We start from the raw sequence: 24241 nt of genomic DNA, 5'->3' as shown, positions 1-24241 counted from the left end.
TCCTACGGCAACAGGTCTTCGTTTTTCAACATGTGAAGGGTCTGAGGCCGTTCCTAGATCCCTGGGTTCATTTTGACAGCTATAGACTACCTCCACGACGCAAATCCAACAACCATCTTTTGATAGATTGAATGATCTCAGCAACTATCATGCTAAACTCATGGATGCTGTCTTTTTACATGTCCTCTGTTGAGGGTGTTTCATAAGAAAATAGTTATGTAATTTCCCTTATAAATAACGCGTTTGCAAATGCATAAAGTTAGTTAGTTTTTTATGTCATTTTGCTGTTAGTCATCGTACTATGCCGTGAACTGGACCTGTTGTTTAACGAGAGGAGTCTTCCTCTGTTTTGCAATATAACAAGACTCTATTTTATATGACTGTGTGAGCGTAATTCGAGACTGATAGCGTGTTGACCAAGGCCGTGCAGAGAGCCCCTGCATGCCGAGGTTTTGTTTTCTTTATTGCTGTAAAGTTTTTATGTATTATTTCCTTGTTTCCATTGTACATATTTCATAATTTGTTCACTTATGTATATTTCATAAGATAGTTATGATGTTAATATTACAGTCCTGTACATGATTTTTCAAGCATTGTATATTGTTGCTAACACTGATCAGTGTGTGTTTCAGGATAGGCTAGGCCCGGGCATTTTCATACGATTTTTATGATAACTAGTGACATGAGATTAGCCTCTCTACTGACTTTGCTTTTCTTAGCCTTTCAATTTCAGTTATGATTTGATTTCAATTTTATTCATTTGCTTTGTCAATTAATTTAGAAATCAAATTCCTCATATCATTGACGTTATCTCCAGAGCCATAGCTTAGACTACTTGGCGAGCTATCGGACTATGAATGATGTGATTTGATTTTAACTTTATTTTTCTGCAATTAGATATCAAATTCCTCATATCATTGACGTTATCTTCAGAGCCATAGCTTAGACTACTTGGCGAGCTATCGGACTATGAATGATGTGATTTGATTTTAGCTTTATTTTTCTGCAATTAGATATCAATTCCTCATATTATTGACATTATCTCCAGAGCCATAGCTTAGACTACTTGGCGAGCTATCGGACTATAAATGAAGTGAATTGATTTTACTTTTATTAGTTTGTAGTTTTTGATTTGTTTGAGTGCAGTAACTTAAATCATTTTTCTTTCTGTATTTAGATAAGCAGCAAAGATAGTGATTTCATGATCAATAGTTCATTATTTGTTTGATTTGAATAGCAGCACATTTCATTCTTGTTCAAGTATTAATTTCATCACTAGTATGTTTTAAGACCTTCTGAAGTGTTAAGTTCTGGAAATCATTATAGAGGACATAATTGCCTTAAAATCTATACCCAAACTTGCCTTCTAAAAGTATTCTTAAAACTTAGGAATATGATTATCATTTGCATTAGGAGACAAACCAAGATAAAACCCCCAAAAACAAGATAAAATTGATAAAAAGTAAATAAGAGGTTGTCTTGCACATATAGTGCACCACACTTCATCAGTTTACAACTCCTAGATCGATAATTAATGTAGCAATTTAGGACATACTAAATTGACTAAACAGGGACTGTTGGTGGTTTCCATAGAAGTGAAGAGAATGGCTAGATTCGCCCTCAAGGTTTTCATTAAAAGCATATGCCTCTGATTATACCCCCGACTTGCCCTTTGTAATTGTGTCATTTAAGGACTGGATTTTCTTTGTTAATTCCTCCAACTTTTGTTCAAGGGTGTTTATCTTCTCATTGGCCATAGCTTGAGCTCTGTTTTGTACCATGCATAGATCCGGTGCACTTGTCGTTACTGTGAAAAAAAAAATATGGGACCACTCGAAATTTTAATGCTGACAAGTGAATGGTACCACCTTGCTCAGCGCGTCAACCTGATTCTTATGGGCTAAGTCTCCTATAAGCATCCCGAGAGGGTCTCAGACCTTTTTTTTTTTTTAACACTCCGAAAGGAGTTTTACTCCTCGCTTAGGAATACTGCAGTAGCCGATTCCCAGAAAAGTTAATTTTGCCCAATGTCCTGTGAGAATCACGCCCAGGTATAGGAGCCACAAGTCTCCCTGCACAAATAGTCATATTTGTCGGTGAAACCCTCAACTGCAAAGTATGAGTAGGAATGTGGCAGTGATCGAACCCCTGCTGCTAGATCTGAATGGTGGATCTGATTGTTGTGGTTGCGACAGAACCCAACTTGCTAGATCTGATCTAGCAAAGATGATGCGTGATCTAGAGAGAGACAAGGGAACTATGGTCTCAAGGAGTGTCAGGTGCTACATATCACAATATACATAAGGGTCCAACAGTAGTACTTGGCCCCATCTTTCAGGGCACTAACCAAGGAGGATCAACCGTACCCTTAGCCGTACTACCTGACTACCTTATCGTACGTGTGAGTAATCTCCCTGAGTGTTATTCTCGATGTATTGTAATAGCAAGACAGCCAACGATTTATCTATGGCGAGGTTTCAGGTGAGCCTAGAGGACTTCCGATATACCCAGAGGGTACTTGGAAGACAGTCCGTGCACAGTTTTGTTTAATGCACTATTACTCGAAGGGGTACCCACAGGGGTTACAAGGGAGTCCAACAAGCGTGACCACCTCTTGTATTTCCTGCATGCATGCCTCCCCAAATCCACAGGTTTATGTGCTCAACGATAGATCCTGTGGTTTAAAGACGCCGGAACACGTCTCTAGCCAAAAAAAATTCTGCTAAAAATGGAGATCCCACCGGCCCTAGAAAGTGCTCTAATACCACTTGTTATTCTCTTGACCTACGAGAAGATACCAGAATACCAAATATGCGAAGAAATATACCTAGAACACAGAACAATGAGAAATAATAGCATGTATTTTATTATTCAGAAAGGAAAGCAATGTTCACTTGCCTCTTCGAGGGGGCAACCTCCAATAGAGTTGGGCTCGATTACAAAGTGAGACACGACACTCCTCAAGGGGAGTCTCTATCCTTTATATAGGATTCATACATGCAATACCATGGGTTAGTAACATGGTTCTTATTAATACCGTCCACCTAATAACATGGCCCATTTGCAACTAACTGTGGTCTCTTCTTTAATTGTGGGTCAACCACTTACAATTATTAATATGGGCTTTATTGACTCTTTAACTAACTATAACTATGACTTGGTCCTATGACATAAATAAGGGGGTTAGGGTTGGACCCTAACATAAATTATTGAGGAAGGTAAATTTCCCTCAGTTGATTTTGCCAATATTTCTCTTAGATTGGATTACCAGTTTGGCCATCCATAGATTATTCTCAGAATTTCACTGCTACATAATAATAAAACCCTCATCTGCTGCATCAGCCTTCTCGCATTAGGTTTTTCTGGGGATAATTGTCCAAAAATAACTGTGTCAAATATTTATTATGTGTGTGTTATCATTTTCTCAGCTTCCAGTTTGTTTCCCCAATGTTTTTAAATGTGAAGAATTGTATGGTGATTAATTCAATATTTTTTCGTAAAAAAATGAACTACATAATTTATCAATTACAAGAATTAATTCCAATTGTTGCAATTTCAAGGAAAATTTCACAGAATGAAATGATGTCAGGAACCAAAATATCTCATGAAACATAAAGCTCTGAATATGAAAAGGAGTTTCCCCTAGCAGCAAACTCGACAAACATGACATTCATTGTTATCCAACCCACCTCAGGATTATGTAAGGAAGTAAAAAGGAAGAAAGTTAAGAAAGGCAAAGAGGATGATTTCTATAACTACACAGGTTGTTAGGCACTTCAACTAGTTTTTCCTTTTTTGCTAAGTTATGATGGTTTTGTGACAGATGACGGATCAAAGTGATCCCTTATATTTGAATACATATTAGTCATTTATCTACAAAATGTAATTTTATGTCACTTGATATTAAAAGTACACTTTTATCTGAGGAAAAAAACTATCTCATAAAGGAGATGCTATATTAAAGAATGAACTAGACTAATTGGCATATGCTATGAATAAAATTCAAGGTGAATACACTGCTAAATTTAGTTATAAGTTCATGGTTTTGTTAAATAATATTAAGATTGGTTGCCCATAGAGTGTATAATAGACAGTGATGGGATGTACTATTAAGTCACTCGGTGATGTGAAGGTTACAGGTTTGAAATTTTGTGGGCAAAAATCTAGCCATGTTAAGGTCTATTGTGGCCCAGACTGGGTGTGATCTCTGGGTGATTTTGACGACTTAAATGACCCTAGGTCGCGATTTCTCAAGCCAAAGGTCAAGCCTATAGTAATCTTTGGAGAACTCAGACAACTTGACAAAATAAAATTTAAGCCTTGTTAATTATGGAAGGAGGTTTCGAAATTACAAGAACCCCCAAATTAATTTATTTTTTTAGGTAGCTTGATCTTGTGAAGTGATGACTTGGTCACTATTATAGAAAACGAAATGAGTAAGTGTCCAACATCTCCATACATTGTAGGTTCATCCTTTTACTAATACCACTTTTTCAAAGGATATATGAAAATAGATGGAGAAAATTATAGGTATGGAAAAAGTGTGAAAAGGCGTTCGAATGAAGAATATTTGTGATATAGCTTTGAGAAAAAAGAGCTAAGATATTACAAACTTGTACCATGCTTAGTATATACGGGTATTTGATGAGCAAGAAGCTCCATGGTCTTTGAGGATAAGCATTTACCTTTCTTTTAAATTTATGTATTCGACTTAGAAGTATGCAACTTATGATTTAGAGATTAAAATTATGATTTATGGAATTTATCAAAGAGATCAAAATTTTAATTTTAATAATATTAATACAGCCTTATATTTTTTAAATGAGTGCTTTATAAAATCTAAAATGAATTTAGTTAATGGCACAACTATCTTTGTTGAATGTATAGGTTAAAGTTGTTAAGGAAATATATAATATACAAAAATATTTTGAAGATACTGCTGTGAATGTTTGAAAGAAACGCAATCACATTTTGATTTTTTCTCCTATATACATATGTATACAAATAATTTAATATAATAGGAAATTTTATATCAAAGCTTTGAATAAGATGGAAAGAGATTAGAGAGTGAATCAAGTGTCTTTTTTCTGGTTTTTTTCAAAATTAAGTTCTGTTTCGATTAAGACTCCCAAAATATGAACATCTCTCAAAATAATTTGACACTGTAAATGAAATGAAGTGTTACCTTTAACTCCTATAAAGCTTTAAACATAAATCTTGTAAATTAAGTGTTACCTTTAACTCCTATAAAGCTTTAAACATAAATCCAAAACAAATCATTTATTTGTGGGCAGCTTTGATTGTTGGGAAGAAGTATGTTAGAATCCATTTGTCTATTTTTCCAATATCATTTATTGTTTAGGAAAACAAATCATTTATTTGTTGGCAGCTTTGATTGTTGGGAAAAAGTACTTCATATTTTTATTTAGATGGGTGGGATGGTTGATATTTCTATTTTGGGTTGGTGGCTTCGGTTGGTGGCTTTGATTGATTATAGGAAGAAGTAGTTCATATTTTGGTGGATTTCATTTATTATTGGAAGTAGTAGTTCATATTTCTTTTTTTAAGTTGGGGCTCTGATCGATTATGGTAAGGAGTAGTTCATATTTTTATTTGAAGTTGACGGATTTATTTGATTATGGGGGAGTTCATATATTTTATTTATTTCAGGTCGGCGGCTTTTATACTAATCCATTGGGACCGACCGGTTGAAACAAAGCTTTAATTGATTATGGGAAGGAGGACTTCATAATTTTATTCCAGGTCAGCGGCTTTCATACCAATCCATCAAACTCTCAGAAAGTGGGGCCCAACGTATTGAAAGTGGCGCCCAACATGTTGAGACAAAGCTTATAATTAATGAACATGTGCTAGGGAGAATAAAGGAAGATAAAAAAAAATAAAAGACAGAAAAAAGATCGTCACGAAATTCACGAACGAAAAAAAAGAAAAAGAAAAAGCATCTTTATGGAAAAGTTTCCGAACACACTTTATAAATGATATAGTTCTACCGCCTGTGCCACCTTGCGCTCTCGACAAGCAGGCTGAGACTGATAGTCTGCTAAACAGGTGATGGCTCGACTAGCGTTTGTAGAAATTGATTTGGTGATGGGAATCTTATGGTTGGCGTTCGAGAATGCGGTGGCCACTTCTGCGGAGCTTCAATGGTTTGGGGACTTTCGCTATGTGAAGGAAGTCACAGTACCAAGGGCGATAGAGACCCTCCTGGCCGTGTGCTGTATGCTTGGCGGTTGGCTGTTTCTTATCACTCGCCAACGATATTCCCGCCACCAGTGTTATCTGGTGGACTTCGCTTGTTACAAGCCGCCAGCGGAGCGACAGGTTAACACGGAGCTGAGCATATATCTTTCGTTGATGCAAGAACCCATAAATGCAGATAATGCGAATTTTCAGTGGAGAGTATGTCGGCGATCGGGGCTGGGAGAAGAGACGTGCCTTCCCCGCTGCTTTTTCAACGATGAAATGGTGGCGACTTTGGAGGAAGCGTGGGTGGAGATGGAGGAGTGCTTCGTGGCTGTTCTCGGCGAGCTGTTCGCCAAGACGTGCGTGGAGCCATGGGAGATCGACATTCTGATCGTCAACGTCTCCACTTTCGGGCCGGCGCCGTCGCTAACAGCGTGGATCGTGAACCGCTACAACATGAAAGAGAACGTGAAGACCTTCAATCTCTCCGGCATGGGTTGCAGCGCCAGCCTCATAGCAGTGGACATGGCCAAGGACCTTTTCAAGGTCTATCGCGACTCCTATGCTCTGGTAATTGGCAGCGAGAACATAACGGCCAACGGGCATTATGAGGGCAATAATAAGTCCATGATGGTCACCAATAGCCTTTTCAGAGTTGGTGGCTATGCATTGCTTCTGTCCAACAAAGGCAACGACGCAGCTCGCGCAAAGATGAGGCTCTTGCACGCCGTCAGGACGAACGTGGCCGCCGTGGATGAGGCCTACGACTGCGTGATGGTAAAGGAAGACGACCAGGGGATCTTTGGTGTTTTCCTCGGCCCGTCACTCATGGACGTGGCGGGAGACGCTGTGAGGAAGAACATGGCCACCTTGGGCCCCAAGGTGCTGCCCATAACGGAGCAGCTCTACTACGCCTACAATATGATATGCATCAAGGCCTTGAAGATGAATTTGACGCCTTATATTCCTAATTTCAGGCTCGCCTTCCAGCATTTCTGCGTCCATCCCGGGGGTCGAGGTGTGATCAACGCTATCGGGAAGAGCCTGCAACTAACTGACTACGAACTGGAGCCTTCTCGCATGGCGCTGCATCGCTTCGGGAACACTTCTGTGGGCGGGATCTGGTATGAAGCGGCTTACATGGAAGCCCAGAGACGGTTTAAGGTGGGGGATCGAATTTGGCAGATAGGACTGGGTTCCGGATTCAAGTGTAACAGCGCTGTGTGGGAAGTGATGAGAGAAACCCATCCTTTGCAGAGCACTGTTTGGGATGAGTGCATCCACAGGTATCCGTGTGACACTCGTAATAATTACCCTGATGATTACTGCGACAGATGGACATGATCAGCTTTGCTTCTCTATAACCACCCCATGACTGTTGCGATAGATGGTTATGATATAGCCTGAGTCTTCATGGTTGAATTTTTATAAAATTTTAGAGTACCTCAAAATCTAAATGTGTAACAATGAAGAATCATGGTTAATATCCATGAAATATTTTAAGTAAACGCCTTTTTTGTTTTTAATTAATAAAAAATTGTGAGACTCCGTTTCTAATTGATTTCCATTTTTACAGTATTATATTTTTATTGTAAGTGATTTTTTTGTATATATTTATTTTATATATTATTTTTTTAATAATTAATAATAATAATAATTTAAAATAAATAAATTTAATTAAATTTTATGTTTGTTTTAAATTTTGATAGTGTGAGAAGTAAAAATTGATGTTTATTAATATTTATTAATTATTTAATGATTATTTATTGATATAAGATGTTTTTTAATTATAGATAATGGTTAATGATATTTTAATATTATTAATATTTGAGTGGGTTAGATTTAGTTTGAGTGTGCTTAATGGTTAAGAGCATGTGTTGTCTCTTAAGAGGTGAGAGGTTCAAAACCAGAAGGGTAGAGTATATATGCCTTGGTAGACTTAGAAATCAAATAATAGTTCTTTTGTCCCACAAACAAGGAGGTCTCAAAATTGGTTAATAATTATTATTATTATATAAAAATGTATAATATTAATTAAACCCTACTTAATGATGAAAAATCCTCACTTTTCATTTCTAAATTCACTCTTTTGGAATATATTTTCTAAATTCACTCTTTTGGAATATATTTATAATTTATTAGTTTTGACCAAATTTTCACTTAAAAATATAAATTTTTCATTTAAAAATATAATCTTCCTTAGGAGAGTAATATAAATTTTTTTTTCTGAGTAAAGACTAGTCTATTAAATTAAAAAGGTAAAAGATATGTACAAAGAGGTTTGAACCTCTGAGGGTGCCATGACCAACCCCCAAACAAAGAAACAGTGCAGCTGCATCCAAGAGGAGCAAGAACACAGGCAGCCGGTAAGGATAGGCTATCCACCTCGGCTCCAAGAAGAAGAGAGAAGAGAGAAGAGCTGAGCATGAAGTAGCTGGAAGAACAGAGGAGCATAAGCCAAGCAAAGGATTCTACCCAACATGGGAAGAGTCAACTATGCGGCATTTTTTCCCTTTCTTTTTGCCAACTTTGACCCATTCAGGAGGGGACTGCTGAGCTGGCATGATTTGCAAACTGAGCTGGGCAGACTGAGAGATTTCCTTGTCTGAATCCGAGGTAGAGGATTCATGATTTCTTTTCTGAGAGATTGGCTGGACTGACAAATTTTCTGGCTCGGCCGAGGGCGGATCCTGTGCCATCTTTGCTGCCTCTCCTTCCTCATTCTCCTCCTCTTCATCTGAGCTGAAATCAAAATCGTCCATGGGCGGAGGGTCATGCGGCTTCCAGCTTTTGGATTTCTTCTTAGGGATGGCTTTCTTCTTTTGGGCGGGTATTGATGGACAAGAGCTCTAAAGGTGCCCTGTATGGTGGCAGTTGCGGCAGCGAAAAGCTGTATTCTCATAATCCAGGTTCTGAGTCCAATGGAAGTCTCCAATTTTGAGATTGATTTTGTCCGGGAGACCTTTGCTTATGTCTATCTCTGCACATATTCTGACATAGGTATATAAACCCTTTTCCCCTCTCGAAGTGTCCGTGTCTAGGAGGCGGCCTAGGGAGTTGCCGATCCCTTGAAATACAGCGAAGTGCCATAGATTCGCCGGGAGATTAGGAAGTCTTACCCAGATTGGGAGCTTGGTGATGATTGTTGTAGATGGATCGAAGTCTGGGAACTAGGGGGTGAGGAATAAACCTGCTAAGCCCCAAAACCATGGCCCTGCTTTTAAGGCTTTTTGGTAGTCCTCCTCAAATGCAAACACTGTAATGAAAAAGCCCTTTGAGCATAACAGAACCTTACAATTGTTGGTCCAGTTAGAGTGTATCCACTGGTAGAGATCTGCTGTGCGTGGCCATAGCCCATTGAACCTGCAAATAATGCCAAGCTCTGCAAACTGTTGGGTTTGCTCATCCAGCGATGGGTGTATTATTTCAATGGAGGGTGTTTCCTCCAGTTTGTCCACTAGAAAAGGTTTGGGAGCCTGATCTGGTGGCACTGTTTTCTCCTGCTTCTGTGCATGGACAGCGTCTTTGTATGAAAATGCCTTGGCTGAAGAAGACTGTCCTACAGCTCCTCCTCTCAAACGAAGGGCAAGAATAATGGAGGAATTTCTCTTAATGCTGTAAAAAGAGAGGGGGGAGAGATCCTCGAGTTGTTTACCTTCGTGTAGGAGTCGTTGAGCTGCAGAGGGTATCCCCAGCTTGAGTTCCAGAGCGTTTTTGAGGTTCTGCACTAAATCTGAAGAGCTCACCCACTGTAGCTGGGTTTTGCCCGAAATGAGCCTGATTTGGATCTGAAATGATGCAGAGAGGTCAGAGATTCGCATTCCCCTGCAGATTTGAGATGACCAGACCTCCAGATCCTCTCCCCTGCTCAAGATCTTGGCAACAGGCGTACCCTCTTGAACATCCAAGGCAGGGTTCGTCTCTGTAAGAGGAATCCACGGGTTCCGCGAGTCTAACAATCGCCTGAGGTCGGCCATTGCAGGATTGCCCCTTATAACATTCACCTTGACGAGATTGCCAAGATCCTCACTCACCACCACATCTGCATAGCTGTTTCGTTCTATCATCCTCGGATCCGCGTTATCATTCGGCTCAGTCCAATCCCACACAATCTTGTCGGCCCTTGCATCGAACAGACGAATGGAACCGCTAAATCCAAAGGCGCCATCATGTACGCCGATTGGTCGGCCGACCTCTCGAGAAACCTCGAGTTTTTCCTTGTCGATAACCAGGATTGTGTTATCGGTCCTCTGCCCATTTTCAAAGCTCGCGAAGATGGAAGAATCCGTCGAGGCGGTGGCTCGAATGCAGGGTTTGTAAATCCTTGTGTCGGAGTTGTCAGACCAAGTCAGGCTCTCCACAAGGGCTGCATTCTTGGTGTCGTAAATGTTCAACCCTGGAGAATCCTCTGCACCGGCGGCCGCTAGGGTTTCTGAAACTCTGTTCATGGTTTTCTCCATCGGCCACTCAATCGTATATCGATGAGTATCTAGGAGAGTAATATAAATTATATTCATAAATCATTTAAAAATATAATGAGTCCCCGCCGCCCCCGCCATCATTGTAATTTGGCTTGTAATTTTGTTTGGATTTTGATATTAATGTAATTTGGTTTTGGATTTTGATATTAATGCAGTTTAGTTGGATTTTAGAATTATTATGATGAGGAGAGTTATATAAATTATATTCATAAATCATTTAAAAATATAATGAGAGGAGTCGCCGCCGCCGTCATTGTAAGTTGGTTTGGTTTGGATTTTGATATTAATGTAATTTGGTTTTGGATTTTGAGCTTCATCATATTTGATATTAAGGAAATTTGGATTTTGATATTAATGCACTTTGGTTTGATTTAGAATTTTTTACAATTTTAACACAGTTTTGTTTTGCTCTTGTGGATTCAAAAGAATGCAAAAAGACTAATTCATCATCAATTTTGATATTAATGTAATTGGGTTTGGATATCGATATTAATGTAATTGGGTTTGGATATTGATATTAATGTAATTTGATTTTGATATTAATGTAATTTGGTTTGGATTTTGATATTAATGTAATGACAGTTATTACCATTATGGATTTCGATATTAATGCACTTTGGCTTGCATTTTAGAATTTTTTACAATTTTAACACAGTTTTGTTCTTTTGGATTCAAAAGAATGCAAAAAAGACTAATTCCCACATTTTCTATCAACATAACAATAATTTTAACAAGCCATTCTTATATAACCTCCAAAACATACCTATAACTACTATATATTTGCAAAGCATAAATGAAAACTAACAGAGAAGACTACTCCTTGGGATTCACCCCATGGATAGGGAGGTCTTCAATTTCTTTGATTTTCAATTTACTTCTAACATCTTCATTTTCAATTTACTTCAACATCTTCAGTGTGCTCCCCGGATGCTTCTAATTCAGACAAAGGATGAAAATTGTCCATTTTGAGGTTCAACAAATCTTTCGCCTCTTGTAATCTTTCCAATTTAACATCTACAAGCAGATCAAATTGGGCCCGCGACTCAGATAGGATCATTTCTCCTTGCTTGGAAACCAGACTTATGATAGATTCCATGGATGTTGACAGCTGAGCAAAATAAATATTTCTTTCCTCATTCTCACAACTATTTTGGTTCTCCATTGGAGCAATCACGTCACAAACCTTCAAATCTCCCAAACAAGATGTGATCTAGATAGGAAATCTTGTGAAGGCAGGAACATACTTCTTCTTTTCATAGCTACCCAATTCATCGTTCTCTAGATCAAAAGCTCCTCGTTGTGTCATCAATGCCACGTTGTTTCCCATGCCATCGTCGAACACAAAAATATAGAACCATAATGCTCATACTGCAATTTACGCTTTACTCCATAAGTGCTTGAGGACGCAAGCATGTATCCTGAAAAGCAAAGGCCGAGTTTCTAAGCTTTAGGGGAGGGTCGCCATTACCTGTGTACCCTCCCCACCACGTCAGAAACCACGTAAAAAAGTGCATGGAGCCAGTACGACACCTGTCCACCGTGGAGCTCCGCGTGTTGGGCATCATGTCACGCCATAAAACTTTCACTTCGCGCCATTTCCTTCGTTTGTTTGGGGTCATTGCTGCGATGTTCCAGTTTCCCTTTGTCTTTTTGCTCAGGGCAAGTTGTTGGGCGAAGCCCCCCGCCGAAGATGGCGCAGCCCAGCCCCAGAACCTGCGCGCTTCATCTTGTATTCATGTGCTGTTGCAAGCGTTTGTTCGATTGATAGGGTTTGTGGACCTACGCACTTCGTCTGGTATGCAGGTGCTGGTGCAAATGTTTGTTGGAGGTTTACGGTTTGTGGTTGGAACATTGCTTCTGCTTTTCTTGTGGTTTTCCGCTTGGATTTCTTGGTCGTTCTAGACTGTCGGTTGTTTAGGGTTTCTCTGGTGGTGGTCTTATTCAGCGATTTTGTTGTTTGGGGAGGAGCCGGTTGCAGTTTTACTGAGCTCGAGGTAATTTAAGAATTTGCTATTAATTTGTTGTTTTGTGCTGGTGTTTTTGGTGGTTTTCTATTGTCTAATGGCTTTTTCTTCTCATTGCAGGTGTGGAAAAGGTCGTTGCAGGTGTGGAGAAGGTCTGGCGAGCTCCGGGGAAGGTGGGGAAGGTCGACGACCATCCATGGCCTATATCTGGTAGGATTTTAATCCTACCAACAATTTCTCTGTGTTTTTCAACACAAGCAACTCTATTTGGATATTTTGTAAACTTTCTATGGCATTTTTTTGAGGGTTTAGGGTTTTGTGGATGTTTTGATGCTGTTTGTTGTTGAGGGTTTAGGGTTTTTGTGGAAATTTCACTGTTTTGTTGTTATTTTCACCGTCCCGTGTTATCCTCGGCCATCCCGTGCCCTCGGTCGTCCCATGCCATCCTTGGCATAAGGCTTCGCCCAACAACCAGCCCCGAGCAGAAAGACAAAGGGAAAATGGAACATCGCAGCAATGACCCCAAACAAACCCTCGAAACCCTCTTGTCTTTTGATATGACTTAATTTCTGATATGTCTGATAGATTCCTTGTTTTCGCTGTTATTTTCGCCCCGTGCCATCCTTGGCCGTCTCGTGCCATCCTCTGCGGAGGGCTTAGCCCAACAACCGGCCAGGACAGCAATTACCTCTCCTCTTGGCCCGCAATTCCACTCTCCTCTTGGCATCAAGGACAGAGCACAAGCTTATATGAACTGAGTGTTAATTACTGTGTAAATGGTCAACAAGTTGATTTATGCTCCTAGGCCATGATGAGATATCCTCTTTGCATCTCAAATTCCTTAATTTTACTTAACTGTTCCCCAGTGTTTCTCTGTATTTCTGGAACAATGCATCCATTACTTCTCTGAAATGGTGTTTAAGTAGACTCTCTGTCGCTACTCTCAATTGACTTGCATAACGTTTCCCTTAGGCTTCCCTTTTAAAAGTTGATCCCCTCATGGCATCCATCACCTGCCTTCACCTCGTCCGTGAAAGCTTTTGTCAGGAACTTCACTCTTTGTATTTGAAATGAAGCCTCTCTCGCTATTTCACTGCTCACCTATCCAATATTTTCATCTTGCAATTTTCTTAAATTCACTTTAAAAATAATTTTCGAGTTCCAACCACTCTGAATGACCTCAATCCACTTCTCTTTAAAGTCTGAGATCAATGGATATCATTATTAAGCCATTGCACTTTTGTAGAAAGTTGTTAGATTGACTAATTTGAGTATATTTATAGTTAAGCAAATTTGGGGTTATTTTGGTTGCGCTGAAAATAACAAATTCTTTAATGGACATATGTATGGGGTTGTATAAGTCTACCATTGCAGTTATTTAACTATGAGCATATATAGCTTCCCTTCATTTATATCTATGAACAAATTAGTTATCTGTTGTTAACCCTTAATTATCAAAAGCAACAATTAAGAATAATTTTGAAAGGGGAGGCAGTTGACTGACTTGGACATTATTTAGACTGGCAAGCATAGTTTTTTGTTCTTATTTGTTGATGCTTGTATGGCCTATTGAAACTGCAAGTTAAGCCTTGCATGTATGTTATGCTGATAGACATGATTATTTTTTCAAAATTTATGATTCATTAGAAGCTGGAAATCACTGCTTAGTTCTGCGAGAAAGAAGCTTATGATGGATATTGTCTCATAGTTGTCTTAAATGGGATGAGATGGGAAAATTAAAGTAGAAATACCAATATTTATTTTATGTTTTCAATACTCATTCTTGTACCGTAAGCACAAATGTTCATGGAAAGGGATCTTGAGGACGATGATAAATTATTTTGGCTTGGCACCATTCAGTTCTTTCACAGATGGGTGAAATTTCATTTGCCCCACCCATGAATGGTTGCAGTTGTGTTTGCTTGCGAATGAAGGATATCCATAGTCCTTTTCTGCTGACGTTTGACTTGCATTAGAGTACTTCAGTAATTGAGTACGAGCTTCCATAGGTGTGGTTGCTCATTGTCAAGGCCTCATTGACCAACTTTATAAAATTTTACTTAGAAAACACTCAATTGTTATTAGTACATTATTTGTTATTTTTAGTTAAGTTTTCTCTATTCTAGTGTTATGTACCTTCAGAAGTATATGGGAATGGAGTGTCGAATATGTTATTTTATTGTAAGAATGAGATGTTGGAACTATCTTTCTAATGGCTTGTTATGTGTTACATTTAATAAGGTTTTGTCCATGTAATAGCAGTTGCCAGTTATGCTTGCTGAGTCATGAATCAACTCTAACTCAGATCAACATCAAAGAAATTTTCTTTTTTTGAAGGAATGCTGCAGATATAGTTGGTCATTGTCGAGGCCTCATTGACCATCTTTATAAGATTTTACTTGGAAAACGGTCATAAATGTTATTGGTACATTATTCATTATTTTGAGTAAAGTTTGCTCTTTTCTAGTGCTGTATACCTTTAGAAGTATATGGAAATGGTGTATTGAATATGTTATTTTATTGTTATGGCCTGTTATGTGTTGCATTTCATAAGGTTGTGTCCATGACTCCATCTAACAGGAATTGTGAGTGAATCATGAATCAACTCTGATTCAGATCAACATCAAAGCAATTTTCTTTTTTGGAGTGAATGCTGCATATGCAACGCTGTCAAAATTGACCAACAACTTATTTTCCAGTGCTCTATTCCTGCTCTGATTCAAACCTCGATTATTAACATGGAAATTCCTTGTCTCAACACTTAAAGCCTTAGATTTAATATCCTAAGGACTGCATCCACCTAGGATTAAGAATAATTTAGAAACTCTAGGCCACAATGACCCAGGATTAAGAATAATTTAGAAACATCGTAGCAATGACCCCAAACAAACGGAGGAAATGGCACGTAAACAAATTTTATGTGATGACACGATGCCCAACACGTGGACCTCCACGGTGGACAGGTGTCGTACCGGATCCATGCGCTTTGACACACAGAATAACTTATAGAAATAGTTTTATCATAATTAATATTTTCCAGAAAGACATATTCCATTGAAAATTTCTTTTCAACACACAGGTTGCACAAGAAATCACTACTAGGTTGTAAGCCAAAATGTTTCTGTGACAAGAAAAAGATACAATCTAGTGTTGTAAGCCAAAATGTTTTTGTGACAAGAAAAAGATACAATCTAGTGTTGTAAGCCAAAATGTTTTTGTGATAAGAAAAAGATACAATCTAGTGTTGTAAGCCAAAATGTTTCTGTGCCAAGAAAAAGATACAATCCATCCAAAATCCACATCATAATGTGGTTAGAACAAAAAACATATGACACCCCTATTCTTTATGGCCCTGAGAATCTTGAGTGCCAAAACTCCCCGAGTTACCTTCTTGAGCCAGGTAGGTTGGCCTACCAATCAAGGGCTGATTAGGAAATGGTTGATTGCTGCCATATGATTGATTCCAACTTGCAGCTTCCAACCATGAAGGTACTGAGTCCCATACCTCACATTTGCACCACTGACCCCTACATTAAGTGGAGGTGTGTAATGAGCATACAGATAATTGACACCAACTCTGGTAGGAACAAGGCAAGTGGGTAAAGCCTCAGTTTGATAGTGGAGCACTTGAATGTTTATGAGATCTTGGAATAATGGTGTATTATCTGCAATGGAGTCCAATGAGTTTGAAATAATCATGGTTTCATAAGCTATTCTTGTATCGTTGATCATCCCTTGTTCCTTTTCAAGCATTTGTTGTGCCTTTCATTTTTCCTTTTCCTGTCTTGCCATTTGCTTTTGTTGGTCCTTAACTTGCCTTGCTTTACCTCTTTCAATCCTTTCATCTGCTCGATGTTGTGCTGCAACAATCCTTTCTGCCTTCTTCTCCTTGATTAGATCCTTCTTTTTCTGTTTTAATTCTTGCATTTCAAATTTCTTTTTTTCAGACTCAACTAACAGGGTTATAGAGTCCTCTGAGGTGAGTAACTGTGAGCTTCGGCCCAGACGAAGACTACCCGGTGCACCTTGCTTTTTTTTCATTGATACTCTCTGTACTGGTAGCTTTAGGAACCGTCCAAGTGTCTTCTCCACCCCTCCCACCTGCATGTCATTGCTTGGTACTTCCCTTTCAGTATCTGTTGGAACTGATTGAACTATATCATTATCTTCATTTGATGCCTCATTATTTCCTTCATCTTCTTCCATTGATCTATTGTCCACAAAAAAATGAACAATTTCATTGTTCAATTCTGCTGGTTGTGAGGGCATGTTCATGCTTTCTTCATTGGTTGCTGAGACACTATGTGCATTCATATTGATCATTGCTTCTGCTAGCCATGAAGGTGGGGTTACTTGGCTTGGCAATGTCAATTGGTCATTGTCAACTGCATGTTCAACAATAACATTAACAATATCAGCAATAGGAACTTCATGTTCTTGAGTTGGTGGAACGATGTCCATGTTACTGCGAATTTTTTCATTGTTATATTGTGTTTCACATACAGTTTCATCATCTTCAGCATATAAGTGTCCTTGAGACAAGGAAATCATATTACCAGCTGCAACAACATCATCTTGGTCATCTACTTCTTGCACTTCAACACCTGTTTGGGCATTCCCTTCTTCCTGACCATCCACATGAAACGCTTGGCTACAACCAGTATCATGCATAAGAGCATCATAGTTCAGTGGCCAGATTCCTGTCCTCCTAAAGCCAGCCTTGATATTTGATGGTGTCAAAGCCATTTAAAAGCTTTACTTGCAAGCTCTGCTAGCTCAAACCTTTTCACCTCAACCCCTGGATTCTTTGCCATCCATGCAGCGCGCTCTGACCTGAAATAGTTCTTGAAAGGGCCAAACACACTAACATCAAGGGGTTGCAGTCTATGAGTGATATGAGCTGGCAATGTCAACAGGTCGATGCCTAAATTGTTTGCTTCCTTAATTTTTTGTACAACCATGTGGCTCCCATGGCCATCTAATATCAAAAGGTGTCTGTTATTAGGCGAGATGCCACCTGGTACTGCCGCAGCAAAGTGAAAAAGCCAACTTAGAAATAGTTCTTTAGTCATCCATGCATGGGGATGTGCAGCCATGCATGCACCTAGTTCACAGTTCTGTATATAGTTTTTTAGTTGATTTTTACCTTTGAATAGATAAAATCATGGGATTGAAGTACCAATTGCATTGACACAACATAAAATAGTTATCCACTCCCTGCTCTTGGGCAAAACCTTTGGCACATTTCGGCTCCCTCTCTTGGCAATTACCCGCATGCCACAATTCCTCCCTGCCTGTAACCCTGTTTCATCACAGTTCCATATATGGTCTGCTCCATAAGAATGTTTATCATAAGCACTAGAAAGTGTGTCATAGAACTTTTTCAGAACTGCAGGGCGCAAATTTAATGCTCTGTCTCTGTCAAGGCCCTCAGCAGTACGTAATACAAGTTCTGGATGCCTTTTTTAAACCCAAACCACCATGATTTACCAGGAAACCCATCTTTAAATGGGTTTGGCCTCCCTTGACAGATTTGAGCAACTGTTGATTTGAGTTGTATCAACTCTAGCCCATGTCCCAGTTGGGCCATCTCTTTACACCACTCAACCACCTCGGCCTCCTCCTCCTCAGTCATAATTGTAAGAGGCCCTCTACGTATTGTATGAGTCAGTCCATTTATCCAATAATGTATTGATGAGGGAGGAATACCATGTTTTTTGCAGATGCTCGAACTGAGTATCCATTAAACTCTATGTCGTCAATTGCAACTAACATTTGTTCTTTTGTCCATCCTCTTATAGCACTGATCTTTTTAGTTGAGCTTGCCCCTTGGACTGTTGTTGATGGTGGTTCTGTGGTTGATGGTGTGTTAACATCAGCTGCTGTCACATGGTCATCCTCAACAATGTTCCTTGGTGCATTATTGGCATTGACATCAGCTGGCCTGTCATCATTAGACGATGTGCATCATAGTTGAGCGCCCCTTGTAACTCTCTTGGCACTTCTCCTTGTACGAGCAGAGTAACTTCCTTTTGCCATAGATGCAACAACCTGTAAAATTATTGCATGCATTTAGACATTAGAATATTTGTAAATTATGCTTTATTACTTCTGCAAAAATACTTTTCCTTTACTACAGGAAATTATCAACATGTATGTTACAGGAAATCAAATTGCATTACTTCGTAGTCTCTCATTGCAAATTACTTCGTAGTCTCTCAATTGCCTGCCTGTTCATCAGTTTCGCAACTTTAATATGGATTCAAGTAGGATTCTATGATAGTTGTTTCAAATATCATTTCCATTTTTTTTGCTGTTTGGCATTGCCAAAAATGTCTCAGTACTGCAACTTCTCCATTGCAGTCCATGGCCACCATTCCAGGCACAAATTCTATGTTGGGAACAACTTGCAGCTGTGATCAGCCTTGTGGTCTCTCAATTGCCTGCCTGTTCATTAGTTTAGCAACTTTTATATGGATTGAAGTAGGATTCTATGATAGTTGTTTCAATTATCATTTTCCATTTTTTTTAATTTTTGGCATTGCCAAAAATGTCTCAGTACTGCAACTTCTCCATTGCAGTCCATGGCCACCATTCCAAGCATAAATTCTATGTTGGGAACAACTTGCAGCTGTGATCAGCCTTGTGGTCTCTCAATTGCTTGCCTGTTCATCAATTTAGCAACTTTTATATGACCAATCACACAACTATGAAATTCTACATCCAATTTCAAAAGATTCTCTTTCTCAAGCTGTTGAAGTTTGGATATGGGAGCACTAGAAGTGATAAATCATATTAATATTGCACATCAATATGAATTCACATTTTCTAGCCTTCGATTTAATGCAAATCCTCTTTCCGCAGGGAACTTATTGAGCATTTCAATATTCTTGAGTTACTCTGAATATTTAGTATTTTTTCGTTCACACTGGATTTTTCCGTGTGTTCATTTGTTTTCATAATGAGAGTAAATGTTTAACTTTCATAGGGCAGTGTCAAAATTTTGCAAATGTCATTCCAAGTAAATCCATAGTTCATCAATTTAGCAACTTTTATATGGATTCAAGTAGGATTCTATGATAGTTGTTTCAAAATCCATAGTTCATCAATTTAGCAACTTTTATATGGATTCAAGTAGGATTCTATGATAGTTGTTTCAAATATCATTTTCCATTTTTTTTCGCTGTTTGGCATTGCCAAAAATGTCTCAGTACTGCAACTTCTCGTGGATTTTCAAAATTTTGCTTCGTTTTCCTGAAATAAGCAGTCAAAATTCACCTCCTAGGGCCACCTGCAAAAATTAGTTTTCACATTGATGGATTTACATTTTAATATTTTCTCTAGGTTTTGGATAGCACTCACAACCTCAAATGTCTAATATTCCTTATCTCACCAAGATGGGAGAATATTCCCACAAAAAATTAAGGATGTGAGAATGGAATACCATATCAAGGTGTCCATGAAATACATGAAGAACTAGGACCCATGATCACACCACAGAAATTTTGTTACTTTGATTAAGTAAAACATGCCACTTGCATGGAATATTTTTAATCTTCAATTTTGCGTTCATTGGAGAGACCATAGGTTTGATTTGGAAATAGTAGTTGAAGAGGAAATTTGCAAGCAACAATCTCAAGGAAGAATAAAAAGAAGCAATGCCAAAATCTCAGAAGTGATGAAAACCAGGATAACTGTCAAGTAGTTTATCAATGTTTTGTTTTCCTCCTTTGACCATCTCAAAGCATGATTCTTTCAGCCCATATCTCACTATAAAACACATCAAAGATAATGGTCCATGCCAATACCACAATGATTTTTGATACCATACTCATTCAAATTAGTGAAGTCACTTTTGATGCTAAACTGTATTGTATTCCAGCTTCAAGCAATGACTATCAAAAACATAGGCTTACCTATGTAATGAAAGCACTAAAGAGCCCTGTTGATGCGTCTCTAGTTTATGATAAATTATAATCAAAATTGTTTGCTCTTGTTCTCATCATTATTACCGCGAAATTATTAAATAAAATTTTGAATTAATTTTTGCTACAATAACATGAAACTCTTTTTAACCGGGTCCTATTATCTTCCAGAAAACCAAGAAAAACTTCCCTCTGATTTATTAACAAAATAACTCAACAAACAACTATCCACTGACAAACTCAACAAACATCTTTCCACGACAAAATAACTCACCAAACATCTGTCCACTGACAAAGTCAACAAACATCTTTCCACTGACAAAATAACTCACCAAACATCTGTCCACTGACAAAGTCAACAAACATCTTTCCACTGACAAAATAACTCACCAAACATCTGTCCACTCACAAATCTCGGGAGATGTGGGCTTTCCATTTGAGTACAGGGATCCAACCTTTGTACGTGGAAAAAGCCGTCAGGACGAAAGGGAATGAAACGAAATCTCTGAAAATAATATGAGTGGGAGAAAATACGTCCCATCTCTTAATTCAGTTTTTAACTTTTGACTACATTCTCCAAATTCTGAGTTAATAGAGATCTTGTCATGGTATTGGTTTATGAGATGGAACATCCGAGATCAATATTCCTTGGGCATTTTTATTTGCTAGAGAGTTTGTCATTGAGTCGAGATTTCCTTTTATAAAAGAGTTGGACATTATCAAATTTAGCAATTTGCAGATTGTGTCAATGTAAAATGGGGATTTGAGTATGTTCAAAGCTTTTTTTTAAAATTTTGACTACTTGTTGGATTATAATTATCAATTCACAAGAGATCGCTAAATGTCGAATATTTCTTGGCAATTGTGAAATTTAACTCTTATCATAATGCTAAGTAGAATCGCAAGATCTAACTCTTATCATAATGTTAAGTATTTTTTTTAAAGTCCCTAATGTCGAAAGAGATCGCTAAATGTCGAATATTTCTTGGCAATTGTGAAATTTAACTCTTATCATAATGCTAAGTAGAATCGCAAGATCTAACTCTTATCATAATGTTAAGTATTTTTTTTAAAGTCCCTAATGTCGAAAGAGATCGCTAAATGTCGAATATTTCTTGGCAATTGTGAAATTTAACTCTTATCATAATGCTAAGTAGAATTGCAAGATCTAACTCTTATCATAATGTTAAGTATTTTTTTTTAAAGTCCCTAATGTCGAAGCATATTATGTCTTTCTTTTTCATGGGTGAAAAATGAATTCTCTATTAAAAATAATAATTATTATTAAAAAAATTAATGTGTAAATTAAAATATATATATTTTGGAAAAAATATATAACAAGATATTTAACCATGGAGATTCATCCCATTTTATCATGGAGATTTTTAATTTATCAATAGGCTTTGTTACAATAACATCGTTTAACAATACCACAAGCTCAAAAAATCATATAATTTTTTTTTTATTTAATGAATTTAATTAAAAGAAAAAAAAAGACATAACTTTTTTGAAAATAAATCTCAATCTTTAATTTAAATATATTATTATTAAAATTTTCCAAACCCTATTTTAAAATAAATAAACTTGTCTATTAAAATTATTAAAATAATTTGAATAATAAAAAAAATTAAAATTACAATTTTACCCGATTTAAAGTACGCTTTCAATAGTAAAAGCTCGTATCATACTTCATGAGACATTTATAAATATTTGAAATATGTTATTATTTTTTAAAATAATATAAAAATATATATAAAAAATAAATTTTAAAATTTTAAAAAATAAATATTTCAAGGGTTAATTGTTATTTATTTATTAATTGTAATGAGAATTTGATATTAAGTAAAATTAGGTGTATTGATCCTAGTTTAATATTGAAATTTTATTTGAAGTTAGAAATAATTATAGTCTCGTCAATATTGTTATATATCATATATGTTTGACTGTTAATTTGTTTAATAGATGTTTTTGGATGGGTACACTCTCCAAATGCCCAACAAGATTATATGAAACTTATAATATATAGCGAAATTGGTGTAAGTTCCACCAAGTACTAGAGTCATTGTCTAATATAATAGGTACATTCAAACCTAATTTTATTACATTTCCTACACTTTCCTCACCTAGAGTGGAGGAGATATGAAGAGACAAGGATTTAATTGTTGCATGTAGATCTTCCAATTGCTAGCAAGACCATCTGCCTCATCCTCTAATCACCTTTGCAAAATTTTGTCTTCTATTGATAATTCCATTACTGTTAGGACAATAACAGAGACTTGATTTAGTTTGGTACACATAAGTTCTTCATTTTCCTCTATCCTATCCATTCACTACTTCAAGAATTCCATTGCAATAACTTCACAATGAATTCCTATATCCTAGGTTCCCCTCATTGTAAATTCATGATTGGATGTCCAATTGTTAGGGGCTTATGAATGATGAAACATTACATGTTGGTAAGCCCATGCACCTCTCCTTACATAAATAACTCAGATAATTAAGATAATAATAGAGCCACAACATCAAGGGTGCCTTAAATGGTTGACATTGAGGAGCAATTATCCCCATAATTTTCCATATCATCACTTTCTAAATTAAATCTTTACACCAGAGCAGTATCAACAAGACATGTGTGACAAGTCTCATCACTGCTACTTGAAAGACAAATAAATTCTTATTGATATGGAAAGTTTTTGAATTACCTTCCTAACATATGTGAGATCCAATGCCCAGTTGGTGTTGGGAGCTCCCCGCAAGCTTTGAGATTGCTACCACAAGATACCACCGATTCTAGAAAATTGGCAACCAAATTATGGACCTCTTGAATGCGCTAACGGTGGAGGAATCAAGAAGACAAAACACACAAAGGCTCTTATCCCAGTATTTGCTCCAAACCCCCTAGAGCAACCACACCTTCTTTGCCTCATCAACACCACATCAAAGAAATCCACCATAATAAATTTTAATATATGTCATTTCAACCATGACTACAAAGCACTGCACAAAGGGCTTATTGCTTTCTCCCCACAATTAAATATGTCCTATCACTATGTCATTAATGGCTTAGGAGCACACAAATAAGGGATAGAATGACAATGACAAACTAATGATAGGCTTCCTTTGGCCTTTGTCCATGCATATGCATTCAAGCCCAATTAAATTGAAATTAATATTGTGTCGTGTATGATGCACTTTGGGAGGGGGAGCCATGTTGATTTTTGTGGTCCTCTTTGTTCCCCAAATTTCATTTTTTTATTCAAACAATGCCATAGTTAAGGGATGGGAGAAATTGAGGGGTGTCCATTGTGAACAAGGAACCCTTCTTCCTGTTTTACACCTTTCTTAGCAAGATAATCTACTTTAGCATTATGCAATCTCAAAACATGATTAAAGTTAAACTTGGAAAAGGATGGTTTGATATCTTGGATCATTTCTATGATACTTATTAACTTGCACTCTTTTAGTAATGTTCTAAGCACTAAATGTTGGATAATTATCAGGGAATCACCTATTACCACAAATTTTTCAATCTTTGCTACTCTCTCCAGCATTAGACTTTGTAGCAACCCATACCCTTCGATGAGATTATTTTCTAAATAGCCATTGCTCAAGAATAGTCTATTTCTTTATTTACTTTGAAGTTATAAATAACCCCTTCCTCTTATAC

The 24241-nt window shown here is 37.5% G+C and overlaps 1 protein-coding gene and 1 pseudogene across 1 annotated transcript; one reads left to right on the top strand and one right to left on the bottom strand.

Moving 5' to 3' along the window:
* The first annotated feature begins 6028 nt into the window (after positions 1 to 6028).
* On the top strand, positions 6029 to 7648 carry LOC149249563 (3-ketoacyl-CoA synthase 9 pseudogene; annotated as a pseudogene).
* Positions 7649 to 9513: 1865 nt separating this feature from the next.
* Positions 9514 to 10664, bottom strand: LOC149249562 (protein ENDOPLASMIC RETICULUM-ARRESTED PEN3-like). Its single transcript, XM_089453407.1, has 2 exons — positions 9951 to 10664; positions 9514 to 9567 (listed from the first exon to the last, which is right to left on the bottom strand). The coding sequence occupies exons 1-2, from the start codon at positions 10662 to 10664 to the stop codon at positions 9514 to 9516; spliced, it is 768 nt and encodes a 255-aa protein (XP_089309533.1).
* Positions 10665 to 24241: the final 13577 nt, after the last annotated feature.

Source organism: Pinus tabuliformis, chromosome 7 (assembly GCF_031772625.1).
Source record: "Pinus tabuliformis cultivar Carrire ecotype Pingquan chromosome 7, CPIR1, whole genome shotgun sequence".
In the NCBI taxonomy this organism is placed as follows: domain Eukaryota; kingdom Viridiplantae; phylum Streptophyta; class Pinopsida; order Pinales; family Pinaceae; genus Pinus; species Pinus tabuliformis.
This window is presented reverse-complemented; position numbering and strand designations above follow the sequence as displayed.

What these genes read in the sequence shown, in the direction of transcription:
- LOC149249562 (XM_089453407.1), bottom strand. Translation starts at nt 10,664, where the DNA reads ATGGAGAAAACCATGAACAGAGTTTCAGAAACCCTAGCGGCCGCCGGT. An exon ending in GCAAAACCCAGCTACAGTGG is followed by an intron (nt 9,568 to 9,950) that starts GTGAGCTCTTCA and finishes CATTATTTGCAG; the next exon opens with GTTCAATGGGCTATGGCCAC.